Source organism: Lithobates pipiens, unplaced genomic scaffold, assembly GCF_037356315.1.
Source record: "Lithobates pipiens isolate NorthernLeopardFrog02 unplaced genomic scaffold, aLitPip1_a1.2 Scaffold_1, whole genome shotgun sequence".
In the NCBI taxonomy this organism is placed as follows: domain Eukaryota; kingdom Metazoa; phylum Chordata; class Amphibia; order Anura; family Ranidae; genus Lithobates; species Lithobates pipiens.
In genome coordinates, this window is record NW_027507685.1 from 2316868 (window position 1) to 2334748 (window position 17881).

General features: G+C 45.0%; 1 protein-coding gene across 1 annotated transcript in view; it reads left to right on the forward strand.

Moving 5' to 3' along the window:
- Positions 1 to 42: 42 nt before the first annotated feature.
- The window catches only part of ABCB7 (ATP binding cassette subfamily B member 7), a 162026-nt gene continuing 144187 nt past the window's right edge, over positions 43 to 17881 (forward strand). The window contains exon 1 of the mRNA XM_077466692.1: positions 43 to 287. Coding sequence (XP_077322818.1) covers positions 147 to 287 — 141 coding nt within the window. The 5' untranslated portion in view covers positions 43 to 146. The remainder of the gene's footprint in view (positions 288 to 17881) is intronic.

Sequence of the window (17881 nt, forward strand, 5' to 3'; positions counted from 1 at the left end):
CTGGAGGCGGGGCTTTGCGTTGGGTATGACCAGCGATGTATTGCTGAAGTCGTACAGCGGGGAGGGCTGTTTGGCCTCGTTACTCTATGGTGCGGGAGGACTAGAAACTCTCCAGTCTCTGTCACGCAGACCCCGTGACCCCGGACATGGCGCTGCTCATGGTTCTCAATGTGCCCCGCAAGAGACCGGGGTCACTATGGCAGCTCAGGAGGCCTCTCGGCTGCTACTATCAAGGAGGACGGAGGTGGAAGTCCATCAGTTCCCGGGCAAAGGGGGAGCAGAGCCAGGTGAGCCCGGCTGCATGGAGTCATGGGGGGGGCGGGGTGCTGTCAGGGGATGGAGGGCCCTACTACGGCTGAGCACATGAAGAGGACCTGACAGGGATGTGATCAGAACCCCTGTCAGCTTTTATTGCATGCTGATGATCGCTGTTATTGAGAGAGAAAGTCCCACATTTTGGGTTGTCCCCAGAACAGGAATAGAGGAGGAATCTTCCAATGGGGACACAACCAGGAATTCCATCACTTTGGAGAGATTTCCTCGCACTTCCTGTTTTGGCTATGGGACAGGAAGTAAAGGGAAGCCTTACCAATGGGACACAGATGGGGGGGGGGGGAACAAAAACCTGACAGGTGATCACTAAGGATGAGCTCCGACGTGTTCGCATGGCCGCCGTGCAGAGCCCGCCAGGAAGTCGGCGCAGCGCTGCGCTAATCACAGGCAGTGAGACACTTCCTGATCTCCGCTGCCACGCATTGGGGCAATATCTCACTGCCTGTGATTAGCGCAGCTCTCCGCTGGCTTCCTGGCGTGCTCTGCACGTGGACCATGCGAACACGCCGGAGCTCATCCTTAGTTATCACCTGTCATGTTTTTTTTTTTTTAAAAGCGGGGTTCCATCCTAAAGTGGAACTTCCGCTCATTGGAACCCTCCCCCCCTCCGGTGCCACAATTGGCACCTTTCAGGGGGGAGGGGGGGTGCAGATACCTGTATAGTACAGGTATTTGCACCTACTTCCGGGCATAGATAGCCGCAGATTCTGCGGGTATTTACGCCACTTCCTGCGGGTCCCCCGCTGTCTGCTGGGAAACACACGGATCCCAGAGACAGCGGGGACATCCTTATTGCGCAAGGCTTCACTTCCTGATTCCCATACCCAAGATGGCGGCGGCAGCACCCGAGAGCTGATTGAGAGATTGGCTTTGGGTGCCGACATCGCAGGCGCGCTGGGTGGGTAAGTGTCCTTATTTTAAAAGTCAGCAGCTGCAGTATTTGTCTTTTTAGACTTTTAAAAAAACTTCGGAACTCCCGCTTTAATCACAGGCAGTGGGACATTGCCCCGATGCGGGGCAGTGGAGATCAGGAAATGTCTCTCTGCCTGTGATTAGCGCTGCGCCGACTTCCCGGCGGGCTCTGCACGTGGACCACGCGAACACGCCAGAGCTCATCCCTAGTAATAACCCTCCCTTACTCTACCCAAAGAGAACATTTTTTTTTTATGCCTTTATCTCTACTTTGACCAGTTGCTGACTGCCCTATAGAGGTGACCGGGCTGCACAGGATCCTGTGTGTATGTACGTTATCCTGCACGTTCAGGTAGTGGGCGTGGGTGCGCAACTCGCTCACGCTGCGATTCTACACAGAAGGAGCCAAACAGCGGGTCCCTGCTGACGCCACATCTGCCGGCGCCTGCTGACCGCTCAGTACACAGGCAGTAGGGGTGCAACGGATCAAAAAACTCACGGATCGGATTGTTCCTCGGATCAGAGTTACGGATCGGATCATTTTTCGGATCAGCAAATAATAATTGAATTTGCAAAAACCTGTGAAAATTCCACCACCATATAGTCCCCACTATAATATCCACAATCTCCCCACTGTAAAATTGGCTGGGTATTGCAGGGTATTGTAGGGTATGGCTGGTTATGGCAGAGTATTGGCACGGCTGGGTATTGGCAGAGTATTGAGGGATGGCTGCTTCCATCCGATCTCTCTCCTCCACTGTACAGATTAGTACAGGGCGGGGAGAGAGAATCTGGCGTTATGACGTGACCCCGGTTTGTTTACAAGTGATCGCTCCATAAGAGCGATCACATTGTAAATGCCTGGGTGTAGAAATATGGCCGCCGCTTCGGAGCTAGGCCAAAGCCGCGGCCTTTCCTAAGGCCGAGACCGCGGGGCGCGGCATGTGCCGATCCGAGCGGGGTAACCCGTTCGCATGACGGATCGGTGACGATCCGTTGTGCCCCTAACAGACAGAACGGCGGTCTGCCTATGTAAACAAGGCAGATTGCTGTTCTGTCAGTAAGGAAGGCATGGATCCTGTGTTCCTGCGAAGCAGAGAAATGGTTTTATGCCTTCCTCTAGTAAAAGCTCCTCCCTCACTTCATTAAAAACACTGGCTAGGCACACATTTAACCCTTTGATCACCCCCTGATGTTTAACCCCTTCCTAGTCACTAGTAATGGTGGCAATCTGTGCCGATCACGACAGATTGGATGCTTTTGACACTTTTTTTTTTTTTTTTTGGACCATTGACATTTAGCCCCTTTTCACACCGAGCTGCCCCAGGCATCAGCGGTAAAGCGGCGCCATTTTTAGCGGCATTTTAGCAGCGCTATTCGGCCGCTAGCAGGGCGGTTTTAACCCCCCCCGCGCTAGTGCCCAAAAAGGGGTTAAATCCACCCGCAAAACGCCGGCGGTATCACAGCGCTGCCCCATTGATTTCAATGGGGAGCAGCGGTGGAGGAGCGGTGAGTTCACCTCTCCAAAGAAGCTGCTGGCAGGACTTTTTCCGACACCCTGCCAGCACACCGCTCCAATGTGAAAGCCCTTTCAAATAGCAGGCGCTATTTTTAATGCTATAGCGCCTGCAAAACCCTCCAGTGTGAAAGGGGTCTTATACAGCGATCAGTGCTATAAAAATGCACGGATTACTGTATAAATGTCACTGGCAGGGAAGGGGTTAACACTAGTGTGTTCCCTGCTCGGTGTTTCTAGGGCTACTTTCACACTGAGGCGCTTTGCAGTCGCTACAGCGTTAAAAATAGCGCCTGTAAAGAGCCTCTCCTGTGTCTTCTCCTGACACTGGAGCGGTGCACTTGCAGGACGATCAAAAAAGTCCTGCAAGCTGCATCTTTGCAGCGCTGTAGGAGCGGTGTATTCAAAGTGCCCCTTGAAAACAATGGGCAGCGCGGCCAAACCGCTGACAAAGTGGCTCAATAGCGCCGCTAAAACGACGGTAAAGCGGTGCCAAAAATAGCGCCGCTTTACTGCCGGCGCCCACCCGCCCCAGTGTGAAAGTAGGCTTAGTGTAGGGGGGGATGGGACAGACTAGAGGAGGAGACAGATCGCTGTTCCTTATTAGTAGGAACAGTAGATCTGTCTCTCCTCTCCTCTCCTGTCAGAATGGGGACTTGTGTGTTTTGCATACATAAATCTCCATCCTGGCTCTCGTGCCCGCCATTGCGGGCGCCAGCCATGTGCAGCAGGTGCACGCACGCCTCCTATAGCTCTTAAAGGAGCTGCCGTACAGCTTTGGCGATTTGCAGGAATGTGCTGACCGTCCGCCGTATAATTTACGGCGGCTGGTCGGCAAGTGGTAGTGCATTAAGATAAAAAGCTTTCTGTGTGCAGCGCCCCCCCCCCCCCTCAGCCCCCCTAACACTTACCTGAAGACCTTCTCTGTCCAGCGATGTCCTCGAATGTCTCAGCCGTCTGAGATTCTCCCTCCTGATTGGCTAACTGACATTGATTCTCAGCCAATCAGAATAGAGAGGGGTGGGGCTCCCTGCCTGAATGGACACTGGGGGCTGTGACTCGGTTTGGGTGCCCCCATAGTAAGGTGCTTGCTGTGGGGGCACTGAACAGGAGGGAGGGGCCTTGTTCTCTCTGGAGAAGAGATGCTTGAGAGTGGATACGTTTTTAAATTTACAAATACCGTACTGGTGACCCCACAATAGTGATAAAGCTTTTCCGTGAAAGGGAATTTTTAAAAAGACACGTGGCCATTCACTAAAATGAGAGGAAAACCGATTTTTAACTGGAAACGGCGTAGAGGGTTCTTTACGGTAAGAGCGCTAAGAATGTGGAATTCTCTTACACAAGCTCTGGTTTTAGCTGGGAGCATCGATAATTTCAAAAAAGTATTCGATAAACGACCACCACATACAGGAATATATAATGTAATATTGACATAAAAGCGCACACACAGGTTAGACTTGATGAACTTGTTTATTTTTTTTCAAACTTACCAGTTATGTAACTGTGTGTACGGAATGCATTGTGTACATTAGCACACAGAGAAAATAAAATATATCCCATCTACTTCAAAGGGAAGTGAATGTTTACATTTGTAGCACATAGGGGGCTGTTTAAAGCGGGAGTCCACCGTTTTTTTTTTTTTTTTTTTTTTCTTAAAAGCCAGCAGCTACAAATACTGCAGCTGCTGACTTTTAAAATAATGACACTTACCTGTCCAGCGCGCCCGCGATGTCGGCACCCGAAGCCGATCTCTCGATCGTCTCTCGGGTGCTGCCGCCGCCATCTTAGGTATGGGAATCAGGAAGTGGAGCCTTGCGGCTTCATTTCCCAGTTCCCTACTGCGCATGCGCGAGTCGCGCTGCGCAATAAGGATGGTCCCCGCTGTCTCTGGGATCCGTGTGTTTCCCAGCAGGCAGCGGAGGACCTTCGGAAAGGGGCGTAGATTCTGCAGATATCTATGCCGGAAGTGGGTGCAGATACCTGTACTCTACAGGTACCTGCACCCCCTCCCCCCTGAAAGGTGCCAATTGTGGCGCCGGAGGGGGGGAGGGTTCCAATGAGCGGAAGCTCCACTTTAGGGTGGACCTCCGCTTTAAAATAAAAAATAAGTTTAAAGAATGTGACAAACATTCACCCACACCTGGCAAATTCTGACCGTTTTGTGCTTAATATAGCATTTTCCTGTAATTTTCGTCACCCTCTAGTGGCCATAATGTGATATTTATCCTGATATGCCTCAATTGCAAGAAATACTGAATTATGACCACTAGATGAAGCTGACGATCATAGGAAAGCACTGTATTGATCAACATACATTTAGAAGTAGACAAGAATGGGTGAATGCTTTTCATATTCATGTCACTGTTTGTTTGTTTTTTTTCTTGTATAAATGGATCCCCATGTTACAAGTAGTTGTAAACCCTTCCATGTGCCCAGTCTAGTGACTGGCCTCACGTGATACACAGAGATGAAGCAAATCCTCCTACATAAGTTGTACCTTCTCTGCTGTCTTCTCTTTTCTACATCCATTCAAAGTGCTATATTATAAAGCTTGTCTGGGAGCTGAAGTTACACTCTGCCAAGTTCAGTGAGGAGAGCTCTTCAAGGTGATTGGATGGAAGGGACACACCCCCTTTACACAGCACAGAGGAACAGAGCCGAGGCTGTCAATCAGCTGGAGCCCCCTTCTCTGTCACCATTTTTTATTTTATTTTTTTTGCTTGGTGTCAGGAAAACGTGTCATACGTAATTCAGGCTGATGGCAGAGAATTGAAGGAGAAGACAGAAATGACACTTAGCCAACCAGGCCTTTTCTGGCACTTTTTGTTAAACAGTTAAAATCTTTTTTTTTTTGCTAGCAAATTACTAATAACCCCCAAATATTATATATTTGCTTTAGCAGAGACCCTAGAGCAGTGATGGCGAACCTTGGCACCCCAGATGTTTTGGGACTACATTTCCCATGATGCTAATACACTCTGCAATGTAGCTGAGCATTATGGGAAATGTAGTTCCAAAACATCTGGGGTGCCAAGGTTCGCCATCACTGCCCTAGAGAATAAAATGGCAACTGTTGCAATATTTTATTTTGCACGGTATTTGTGCAGCAAAAATACAAAATAATTTGAAAAAATACACTTTAATGAATAAAAATTAAACAAAACACAGTATATACTTTTTTTTTTTTTTTTTTTTTTAAATAGGTACCTGCTTCCATGTTCTTGGTTAGGTGAGAATGATGTTGCTTGTCCTGCCCCCTCCCTTCCCCACCTGCAGCCTCCTATGACTTTTTATACAGCTCTTCACCGCCCCCCCAAGACCTTCTGCTCTTTAGCTCCCTTTTTATCTCCTCCCATGCTCACCTCCCAGGACTTCTCCAGAGCCTCTCCCCATCCTCTAGAACTCCCTTCCCCAGGTCAACCCCTACCCTGTCCGCCTTTAGGTGATCCTTAAAAATTCTCTTATTTAGGGAAACCTACTCCACCTCCAATTAAGAACTGTACCCAAGTCACCTCCATCAGATCACCCCCCCCCCCGCAGCTAATTACCTATTGTACTGACAGTCACCAGCTCTCTGCTCAGGGAGCTCTGCAAACTGAGCGATTGGCGGTGTTTGATCACTTGGTTCTCAGTGTTAGAGCCGGTGGGGGACAGATGCAGAATCGGACCGGAGCTAGGTAAGTACGATTCTGCAAATAAACGAAACCCCATACTTCTCTTTTAATGTTTAGTAAATGTTAACATCACCCATCACCTTTCTAACCATTGTACCAACCTGTTTTTTCCCCTGTGTTATTGGTAACTAGCATTGCAGATCGCTTCTTTGTCCAGCAGCTCTAATATTTTATACTTGGAACAGTGATGCAGTTTATTTTGCAGCTATTACTTTGCAGCTGGGATGAAAGAAGCGTTGGGGGCTGGGCTGGCGAAGTCTAGGATGATGAGGGGTGGGGCTTGGAGGACCTCTTTCTGTAGGAGGTTTCTGCAGTCACAGTGGACTTTTTTCAGAAGTTTTGAGTTTACAGAACTGGTGTGCAGAGATAGGTGATTGGAAGACCAAGGCATTAGTAGAGAATTGATGCGAGATCCTGGTGAGATGGCCTTTTCACCAAGAATGGTCACGTGTGAATTAAAACCGGGAATTGAAGTTCTGAGGGTGTTTTCCATTATTTTGCCGATGGCTGTGAATATTCTGTGCACGTGGCATATCCTTGTTATCTTTCTCAGTACTCTTTGCTTATTTTCAGGTCTCTGCTGACACATCAGCACTGTGATAAAAAAAAAAAAATCACCAATTTATTCGTGACCGTTTGCAGAAGCAATGGTTTAAAGCTGAGTTACAGTTAAGGCCCGTACACACGGTTGGACTTTTTGACAACAAACATGCAAATTAGCTGTTTTGGAGCAACATCCATGTGTACGCTCCATCGGACAAACTTTTTCTGTTTTCATCTGACTTTTGTTGGCTGTGCGAACGGACAAACTTTCTGGCAACAAAAGTCCGATGGAGCAAAGTCCGACCGTGTGTACGCAAAAGCATCGGACTTTTGTACAAGGTACAAACACGCATGCTCAGAACCAATGCAAAAGATCAGACTACAATACAGAAGTTGACCAAAGGTGGCGCTGGAGTCATTGAACGTCCTCTTTTGAAGTGGCGTCAGTACGTTGTGACGTCACTACGTTCGTGTTTGTTGTCAAAAAGTCCTGCCGTGTGTATGCAATACAAACTTGTGGACCACGCCCTTTGTACAAAAGTCCACGGAAAAGTTTGTACAAAGTCCGATCGTGTGTATGAGGCTTTAGACCCCTTTCACACTGAGGCTTTTTTCAGGTGCTTTTGGGCTAAGAATAGTACCTGAAAAACGGTTCCCCTGCAGTCTCCGTGTGTATACACCGCTCCTAAAGCACCCCTGCTATTGAAATGAATGGGCAGCATCACCGAACCGCCGGCAAGGCGTCGCTGCAGCGCTTGCAGGTCGTTTTAACCCCTTTTCGATCGCAAGCGGGGGTTTAAAGCACCCTTCTAGAGGCCGAAAACCTCCACAAAAACTACAGGAAAGCTCCGCAAAAAATGACGCCACTTTGCTGCCGACGCCCCAGTGTGAAAGCAGCCTTAAAGTAGTGTTGCCACCAAAAAAATAAATAAAAAAAATAGCTTAAAATTCATAAAAAAATAAATAAAATAAATAATTGGAAAAAAAAGTTTTTTTTTTTACTCACCTCTAAATGCCTGTTGCTAGGGGGTTCCTCGTAGTCTGCCTTCTTCAATGCCCGGGCTGGTGACATCACTTCCCCTCGCGCCGCACAGTCATCTGGGACCTGTCACAGTGCTGCGAGTGGAGTGGGGAACGAGGGGAGGGGGGCTTCGTTCCCCCGCATCGCTGGACCCTGGGACAGGTAAGTGTCCAATTATTAAGTCAGCAGCTGCAGTATTTGTAGCTGCTGACTTTTACATTTTTTTTTTTTTTTTTTTTTATTTTTTTTTTTAGGGGGCACCCCACTTTAAGGAGTAAAAATTTTTTGCATTGCCATGCTTGTTTAAAAACAAAAACAAAAAAAACTGTTGCAATATTTGCCTCTTCTCTGGTGCTGTCCTCTGAAGATTCACTATTCTGAGATTCAGCTTCACTTGATTTTTGGGCTGCTATCCTCTCAGCTCATAGTGGATGCACCAAACCCCAGAGGGGCATCATGTAACCTGGGCTAGTAACAGAGCCGACTTCACACATCTTTACATGAGTGCAGCTTAGCCCAACAGGAAGCGCCACTCAAGCTGAAGAGGAAAGATTCCTTTAACTTAATAAGGTGCCACCACCAATATATCACATCCCAAACCTTTCTTATGTTCTAAAAAGTTAATCCGGGAGGTTTACATGGACTTTACTGATACAAAATGAGATAATAATAAATAAATAAAATGGATCTGCTTGATCCTAACATTTCTTGACCATCTGGTAAACCATATCCCCTCTAAATTCACTTTACATATTATTATTCCATATTAATTCTACATATGATGTATTGTACAGGTATTGCTTCATATGTTGTCTCCTTAGCTCAACACATTTTTCATAATGACAGAACTCTAGACGGCCGCACTCCAATGTTAAAGCGATGCTTTATTCAAATAATATTTAGGACACAGCAAATGACATCACAGCGAAAGATGCTAACAGCTGACGCGTTTCACACTAAGGCTAGTGCTTACTCATAGCTGGTGAACCAGCTATGAGTAAGCACTAGCCTTAGTGTGAAACGCGTCAGCTGTTAGCATATTTCGCTGTGATGTCATTTGCTGTGTCCTAAATATTATTTGAATAAAGCATCGCTTTAGCATTGGAGTGCAGCCGTCCAGAGTCCTGTCATTATCCACATTATCTGCATGCTGTGGCTCTCACCCGGAGCAATTATCTCTGAGTTCCCAGGACCTGCCTTTTGAGCGGTGGTGTATATCACATTTTTCATAAAGCTTCTTCAAGACCAGTCAATGATTTAGTGAGGAGAAAATAGTAACCACAAAGTGAAAAATTACTTCTTGGAACAGTGAAGGGGGCGGTCACAAATTGGAGCAATCCCCTGGGGTGGACACTGGGGACATAGAGACTGGATCCAAACCGTGGCCTAACCAAAGCTCAATGGGACAAAAAGCTTATCTTTTCAGCAATCTTGCCATAAGCATGCCTGATTGGGACTTTAATGTCCTTATCTGGTGCACAATCGCTTTCCTCCATTAAACGAATGATCTGTATACACTATAATGATGGGTTCCCAATACTGAGCACTTAGAGTATTTGATCATAATCACATTGGCCCCCATATAGAATACTGTATCTTTCTGTTTAAGTACATAGGCAGAGCCAGGTACCACAAATCTCCTTGCCACATAGAACCCTGCCTAAAATAATTTCTTAAAGCCAGGGCTTGACAAATTTGCTTGGAATCTAGGAGCCAGCTAAAAAATTAGGGGCCAGGTTTTCTTTTTTTTTTTTTAATCACCGACAAAACGCTCAAACCCCCCCCCCCCCCCCCGCCACGCTTCGGTGCCCGTCAACGCTTACCGTGGCCAAGTCCCTGGCCTGACATGGAGACCAGTGAGGGGAAGATGGGGCCCCCCGCCCGTCTCCATAGTTTTTAAAAAGGGACATTTTTATTCTTCTTTATTCTTTTCAAATGACACTAATATATATAATATTAAATATAATTTTCTTTTTTTTTATGCATTTTAGTTTAACTATGAGATCTGAGGTCTTTTTGACCCCAGATCTCATATTTAAGAGGACATGTCGTGCTTTTTTCTATTACAAGGGATTTTTACATTCCTTGTAAGGAATAAAAGTGACACCATTTTTTTTTTTTTTTTAAAAGAACAGTAAAAAAAATTAAAAAAAATTTAAGTTAAAATAAGAAAAAAATAAATAATTTTAAACATGCCCCGTAACTCCAAACGTGCAACCGGTAGAATTTTTGGAGATTTTAAAGGGTAAAAATTTGTTGCCATTCCACAAGCAGATGAAATTTTGAAGAGTGACATGTTGGGTATAAATTTACTCGGCGTAACATTATCTTTCACAATATAAAAAAAAAATTGGACTAACTTTACTGTTGTCTTATTTTTTTAATTTAAAAAAAGGATTTTTTTTCCCAAGAAAAGTGCGCTTGTAAGACCGCTGTGCAAATACGTTGTAACGGAAAGTAACGACTGCCATTTTCTTCTCTAGGGTGTCAGAATAAAAAAAATATATAATGTTTGGAGGTTCTAAGTAAAGGGAAGGAGATGGGAAGGAAAACAGGCGGGGGAAGCCCCATTAGCATAGGTGGTTGTCTTGTCATACCAGCGGCCACAACAAGAGGGCGCCATATTCAAAAAGGAACGATAGGTTTGCAGAAGGCCGCAAAGTCGCGGCCTCAATTACCGGCATGGCCCAACGCTATCGCGCACTAGACGGGGGGTGGGGGACGGTGTCGCACAGAGATGCGCCAGGTCGCTAATTCTAGTCGCAGATGCGACCTGGCGCCTGGGGGTTTGTCGAGCCCTGCTTTAAGCAGCTGCCTCAAATGTCCCAAAGATGCACACTCCACTCTTTATGGGGACTTATTATCATTATGGGATCAGATATGGCCAGTATGACCAAATTTGATTATGGTCAAATGCTCTAGGTGCTCCGTATTGGGAACCCATGGTTATAGCATACACAAATTGTAGGTTTAATGGAGGAAAAATATTTTACGCCAGATAAGGACATTAAGGACCCAATCAGGCATTCTTAGGGCAAGATTGCTGAAAATGTAAGCTTTTAGTCCCATTGAGCTTTGGTTTGGCCACGGTTTAGATCCAGTCTCCATGTCCCAATGTCCACCCCAGGGGATTGCCCCACTTTGTATCTGCCGCCTCCACTGATCCCGGAAGTCTTTTTGCACTTTGCGGTTACTATGATCTCCTCATTGGATCCTCAACTGGAGCTGAAGAAGCTTTATGAGAAGCACGTTGACCTAAGGGGACAATTGTTACAAGGCAATACCTGTAGAATATTTCATATGGAGAGTAGAATATATATATGTAACAATATGTAAAGTGAATTTAGAGGAGATATGGTTTAGCGGATGGTCTAGAAGTTTTTTTTTTTTTTTTTTTTAAGTTCTATCACTGAAGCATTGCATAATGATTTTATCAAATTTGAGTAGGGCTGCAACTAAAGATTATTTTCATAATCGATTAGTTGGCCGATTTATTGTTTCGATTAATCGGTTAAAAAGTGGGTCAAATTGATGTTCATTTTCAACCACAGTGACGGGAAAATTTGGAAATAGAAAACTTCTTAGTCAAGGGAATTTTCAGACAGTGGATGTGGTTTTCGTTCAGAAATTACATTCATTTTAAAAACAGAATGTTAAAAACAAGTGAAAATTTCAAACAAAATTCTTTCATTCAGCGAATGTACAAAGATTTTTCGTCTGAATATTCTCATCTGAAAACTGATCTGTGTGGCCGGCATAAGGCTCGGTGCACACCTATGCAGTTTTCTTTTGATCCGTTTCTGCAGTGCTTTTTGCTGTATGTTTTGATTTTTGCGCACGTGATTTTACTGCAATTTGCATTTTTACCTTTTTTTTTGGGCAGATTAAAAAACACAAATTGCTGCAAAAATGCATTACATGCTTTTCTGCAGCTTCTCCATTGAAGTATATTGAACCAATAAAGCACCATTTTGCGTTTAAAGGTCCCTGACCCTTTCAGATGTGAACGTGTCCCATAGGAAACCATGTAAATGAACTGTAGTGCATTTCTGCAAAAAGCACCAACGCATTGATGTGAACCAGGTCTAAGACGTTTACTAACATAATGGGGGTTAAAAAAACTAAAATTAGCCCTTTAAAGTAGAAAAAAAGCAAATAATCACTACTGTATTTTTACTGTAGAACAGTGAGTAATATTTACAGTAGTGATTATTTGCTCTTTTTGTATTATAAAGGGCTCATTTTAGTTTTTTAACCCCATTATGTTACTGGCCGATTAATCGATTATGAAAATAATAATTGATTAATTTCATAATCGATTAGTTGTCGATTAATCGATTAGTTGTTTCAGCCCTAAATTTGAGTGTTCTCTCATCTTCCACTAGTAAAGTCTGTTTAACCACTTGCCGCCCCGCCATATAGCAAAATGACGGTGGCAAAGTGGTTGTAATATCCTTACCGGACGTCATATGACGTGATCAGGATATTAAGCCGCTGCACGCCCCCGGGGGCGCGCATCGCGGCAATCGTTGTTGCGGGGTGTCATTCTGACACCCTGCAACTACGATCTCGTGAAGAGTCTCCAACGGAGACTCTTTACCCCGTGATCAGCCGTGTCCAATCACGGCTGATCGCAGTATAAATGGGAAGAGCCGGTGATCGGCTTTTCCTCACTCGTGTCTGTCAGACGCGAGTAGAGGAGAGCTGATCGGCTGCTCCTCTGACGGGGGGGGGTCTGTGCTGATCGATTATCAGCACAGCCCCCCGAGGATGCCCACACTGGACCACCAGGGACGCCACTACACCACCAGGAGATGCCCAGCACCAGGTATGCCCCCTAGACCACCAGGGATGCCAGCCAGTGCCCATAATGAATGCCAATCAGTGCCCACAATGGGCATCACTGATTGGCATGCATTATTGTTTGGCACTGATTGGCATCCATCCCTACAAAACTTTAAATTATAATGCCGCCTATCAGTGCCCATCCTAGCCGCCTATCAGTGCCCATCCGTGCCGCCTATCAGTGCCCATCCGTGCCGCCTATCCATGCCAATCCGTGCCGCCTATCCATGATGCCCATCCGTGCCAATCCGTGCCACCTATCAGTGTCTATCTGTGTCGCATATCAGTGCCACCTCATCGGTGCCCATCAGTGCCATCTTATCAGTGCCTGTCACTGCAGCCCCGTCAGTGCCCATCAGTGAAGGAGAAAACTTACTTATTTACAAAGTTTTGTAACTGAAACAAAAAAAAACATTTTTTTTTCAAGATTTTCGGTCTTTTTTTATTTGTTTAGCAGAAAATAAAAATCCCAGAGGCGATCAAATACCACCAAAAGAAAGCTCTATTTGTGGGAACAAAATGCTAAAAATTTAGTTTGGGTACAGTGTAGCATGACTGCGCAATTGTCCTTTAACGTGCGACAGCGCTGAAAGCTCAAAATTGGTCTGGGCAGGAAGGTGTATCAGTGCCTGGTATTGAAGTGGTTAACCACTTCCCACCCGGCCAATGCACATATACGGCCGGGTGGGAGCCGTCTACTTCTGATAGGACGTTCAGGAACGTCCTTCAGAAGGAGCGGGATCACGCGCGCGTGCCCGCGCAGCGGCACGATCCCGATGCGCTCGTGTCACCCGGACACGGCGCATCTCAGATCGGCAGGAGGGCTCTGTGATTGGCCCTCCTGATAACATGACGGCCGTGTCCAATCACGGCCGTCATGTGATGTAAACAAACAGCCAGTTGCTAGGCAATCAGCTCCTCCTCTCCTCACACAGAAGTCATCGCTGAGGAGAGGAGAGCAGATCGCTGCAGCCGGCTGATGATCAGTGAGTATGAGCTGTTTTTTACAGCTTTTTACTCGCTGATCACCAGTCTAGTGTCACCACACAACACACCACACAGTACAAACACAGTCCCCACATATGTCCCCAAAACACACATGTCCCTAATAATAAAAACATGTCCCCCACATATGTCCCAATGATTATCTGCACACATATGTACGTGATCACCTGCACACATATGTACATGATCATTTGCGTACATATGTCTGTGATCACACAAACCAATTATTATACACCTAATGGAATTTTTTTTACCAACATGTAGCAGAATACATTTTGGCTTAAATTTATGACAAAATTAGATTTTATTGGATTTCTTTTAAAATAGAAAAAAGAAAATATTGTTTTTTTTTTCCAAATTTCCGCTTTTTTTGCGCTTATATCGCAAAAAATAAACGGAGTCGTGAATAAATACCACCAAAATAAAGCTCTATTTGTGCGAACAAAATGATAAAAATTTCATTTGGGTACAGCGTAGCATGACTGCGCAATTGTCACTGAAAGTGCGAGAGCGCTGAAAGCTGAAAATTGGGCTGGGAAGGGGGTGAAAGTGCCCTGTATTGAAGTGGTTAAACCTCATTGAGGAACTTTTTGGAATGTCAGAAATTTTGATGACATCTTTGGACTGGTCTGAAGACTGCAGCACAGGGAAGCTTCTATGAATAGATTTCTTAGATACTTGCTCCCCGGTCCTGTGCTGAGCAGCTGCCCTGTTGCATTCTAAACAGAGTAGACTGGCCACTTGGCATGGGTTCAATTCAGACAAAGCTTTGCATTCACTGAAGGAATACAAAGTGTTCTCTGATTGGACAAGGTGGGGCACTGACGTGAGCACCAAAAGGGGTGCGCACACATTGCATTGTGGGATGAAGGGACCAAGCTCTTGGCTTTGGGTTAGACATTTTTGGACTGTAACTACCTTTTATATTCAGTGCCTGTTATTGAGAAAGTTTGCATTTTGTTAGTGATGACTTTAGTAGGTGTCCAGCTAATGCACTCCGATTCGGAGGGTCAGCACTATTGCTTTATACAGGGCTGGCAGTAAAAGACTCTGAGCACAAGGATGACCTCATCAGTGCATTGCTCCTCACTTGTTTAGTTAGAGGGCTGGAGATGATTTCTTTGCAGTACAGGAGGTCCAGGATCTGGCTGTGCTGTTTGGCAGGGGTGCCTGGATCACCAGACTGGCTGATAAAATTATAAATTGTTTGCCTAGTACGACAATGTATATATTTCAACTGTGAGTTGTCTGCTTACCTCATAGTTAATATCTAAAGTGTGTTCAAACACACATAGGTACCCCACATCCAAAAGCTAAGGCACACCATCAGCAACTTTTTTGTTCAGAGGAAAGGCTGTAAAAAGAAATGCAGAAATACCTTTATACGAAACCCCGGGTCTGGGTGGGGAGGCAGCAGTTGACTTGTCCAGTAGAGGAAAGCCTCTTGGGGTTTTGCCCATTCACACAGAATGAATGTATATCCCAGATTCCCCAAACAAATAACCATGCAGCTATTTATAAATGGATCCCTCAGGGTCTTGAGTTTGTATTCTCATGGTCTGGAATCCTTCCTTAGGGTGACAACATAGCTTTAATGTGTAACCAACTATATTTACTAAAATAACTGCATTTTCATGTTCTGTGGGAGACCAGATATAGTGAATGCAGGGTCCTGGGTTTAGTAACATTTTAACCACTTCAGCCCCGGAAGGATTTACCCTCTTCCTCACCAGAGCACATTTTGTGATTCTGCACTGTGTCGCTTTAACTGACAATTGCGCGGTCGTGCGACGTTGCACCCAAACAAAATTGGCGTCCACTTTTTCCCACAAATAGAGCTTTCTTTTGGTGGTATCTGATCATCTCTGTGGTTTTTATTTTTTGCGCTATGAACAAAAAAGCAGCAAAAATTTGGAAAAAAAAAAACACATTATTTTTGTACTTTTTGCTATAATAAATATCCCCCAAAAATATATAAAAATAACATATATTTTTTTTCCCCTCAGTTTAGGCTGATACGTATTCTTTGACCATATTTTTGGTAAAAAAAAAAAAACTGCAATAAGCGTTTATTAAAAATCTAGATACACCATAAAAGACCTCCCCTCTAGTGTATCACCACAGCGCTCAAACTCCTCTCCTAATAGCTGCTACTTCAACGCTTAACCACTTCAATACAGGGCACTTTCACCCCCTTCCTTCCCAGCCCAATTTTCAGCTTTCAGCGCTCTAGCGCTTTCAGTGACAATTGCGCGGTCATGCTACACTGTACCCAAATGAAATTGTTATCATTTTGTTCGCACAAATAGAGCTTTATTTTGGTGTTATTTATTCACGACTCCGTTTTTTTTTTTTTGCGATATAAGCGCAAAAAAAGCGGAAATTTGGGAAAAAAACAATATTTTCTTTTTTCTATTTGAAAAGAAATCCAATAAAATCAAATTTTGTCATAAATTTAAGCCAAAATGTATTCTGCTACATGTTTTTGGTAAAAAAAATTCCGTTAAGTGTATAATAATTGGTTTGTGTGATCACGGACATATGTACGCAAATGATCATGTACATATGTGTGCAGGTGATCACGTACATATGTGTGCAGATAATCATTGGGACATGTGATTTTAGTGGGACATATGTGGGGGACATGTTTTTATTATTAGGGACATGTGTTTTTATTATTTGGGGACATGTATGTTTTGGGGACATGTGTGTTTTGGGGACATATGTGGGGACTGTGTTTTCACTGTGTGGTGTGTTGTGTGTTTACACTACACTGATGATCAGTGAGTAAAAAGCTGTGAAAAGCAGCCCATACTCACTGATCATCAGCCGGCTGCAGCGTTCTGCTCTCCTCTTCTCAGCGGTGACTTCCGTGTGAGGAGAGGAGAGCCGATTGCCTAGCAACCGGCTGTTTGTTTACATCACATGACGGCCGTGATTGGACACGGCCGTCATGTGATCAGGAGGGCCAATCACAGAGCCCTCCTGCCGATCTGAGATGTGCCGTGTCCGGGTGACACGAGCACATCGGGATCGCGCCGCTGCGCGGGCGCGCGCGCGCGCGATCCCGCTGCTCCTGAATGACGTTCCTGAACGTCCTATCAGGAGCAGGCGGCTCCCACCCGCCGTATATATACATTGGCCGGGTGGGAAGTGGTTAATATATAACCAAGAAGGTGAAAAAATAAAAAGAAAAATAAAAATAAAAAAAGAAAAATAAAAGAAAAAAATGATGATAATAATGATCATTTTTTTCTTTTATTTTTCTCTTTTCACCTTCTTGGTTATATAATAAGCGTTTATTGATTGGTTTGCGCAAAAGTTATAGCGTCTACAAAATAGGGGATAGATTTATGTCATTTTTATTTAATCATTTTTTTTTTTTTTTTTTTTTGGGACCATTGGCATTAATACAGCGATCAATGCTATAAAATTGCATTGATTACTGTAAAAATGTCACTGGCAGTGAAGGGGTTAACCACTAGGGGGCCAGGGAGGGCTTAAGTGTGTCCTGGGGGCGTGTTTCTAACTGTCTGGGGGATGGGCTAGCAGTGACATGACACTGATCGCTGCTCCCGATGACAGGGAGCAGACAATCAGTGTTCTGTCACTAGGCAGAATGGGGAGATGCTGTGTTTACATCAGTATCTCCCCTGTTCTTCAGCTCCGTGACACGATCGTGGGTATCCCCGTGGACACCTAGTCCCTGCGGGCACGGTCACGGAGCTTGCGGCAGGCGTGTGCTCAAGACGGGAAATTCAAAGTAACGTATGGGTACGTTACTTTGCCCAGCCGTGCCATTCTGCCGATACAGGCGGCGGTCGGCAATCGGTTAAGGTGAGGTGACTGCATTAGTTTTCTCCTTTAGGCTTTTTACCTTTTTTTTTTTTCACCTGTAAATTCTGTGAATAACACACTTCCTCATTGCTTTGTCAACATCCTTTACTGGTTTGCCGCAATATATGTATTAAGTTTAGACACATTTTTAGCTGGCTTGAAAAATCCAACCTGGCCAATATCCTTATCCCC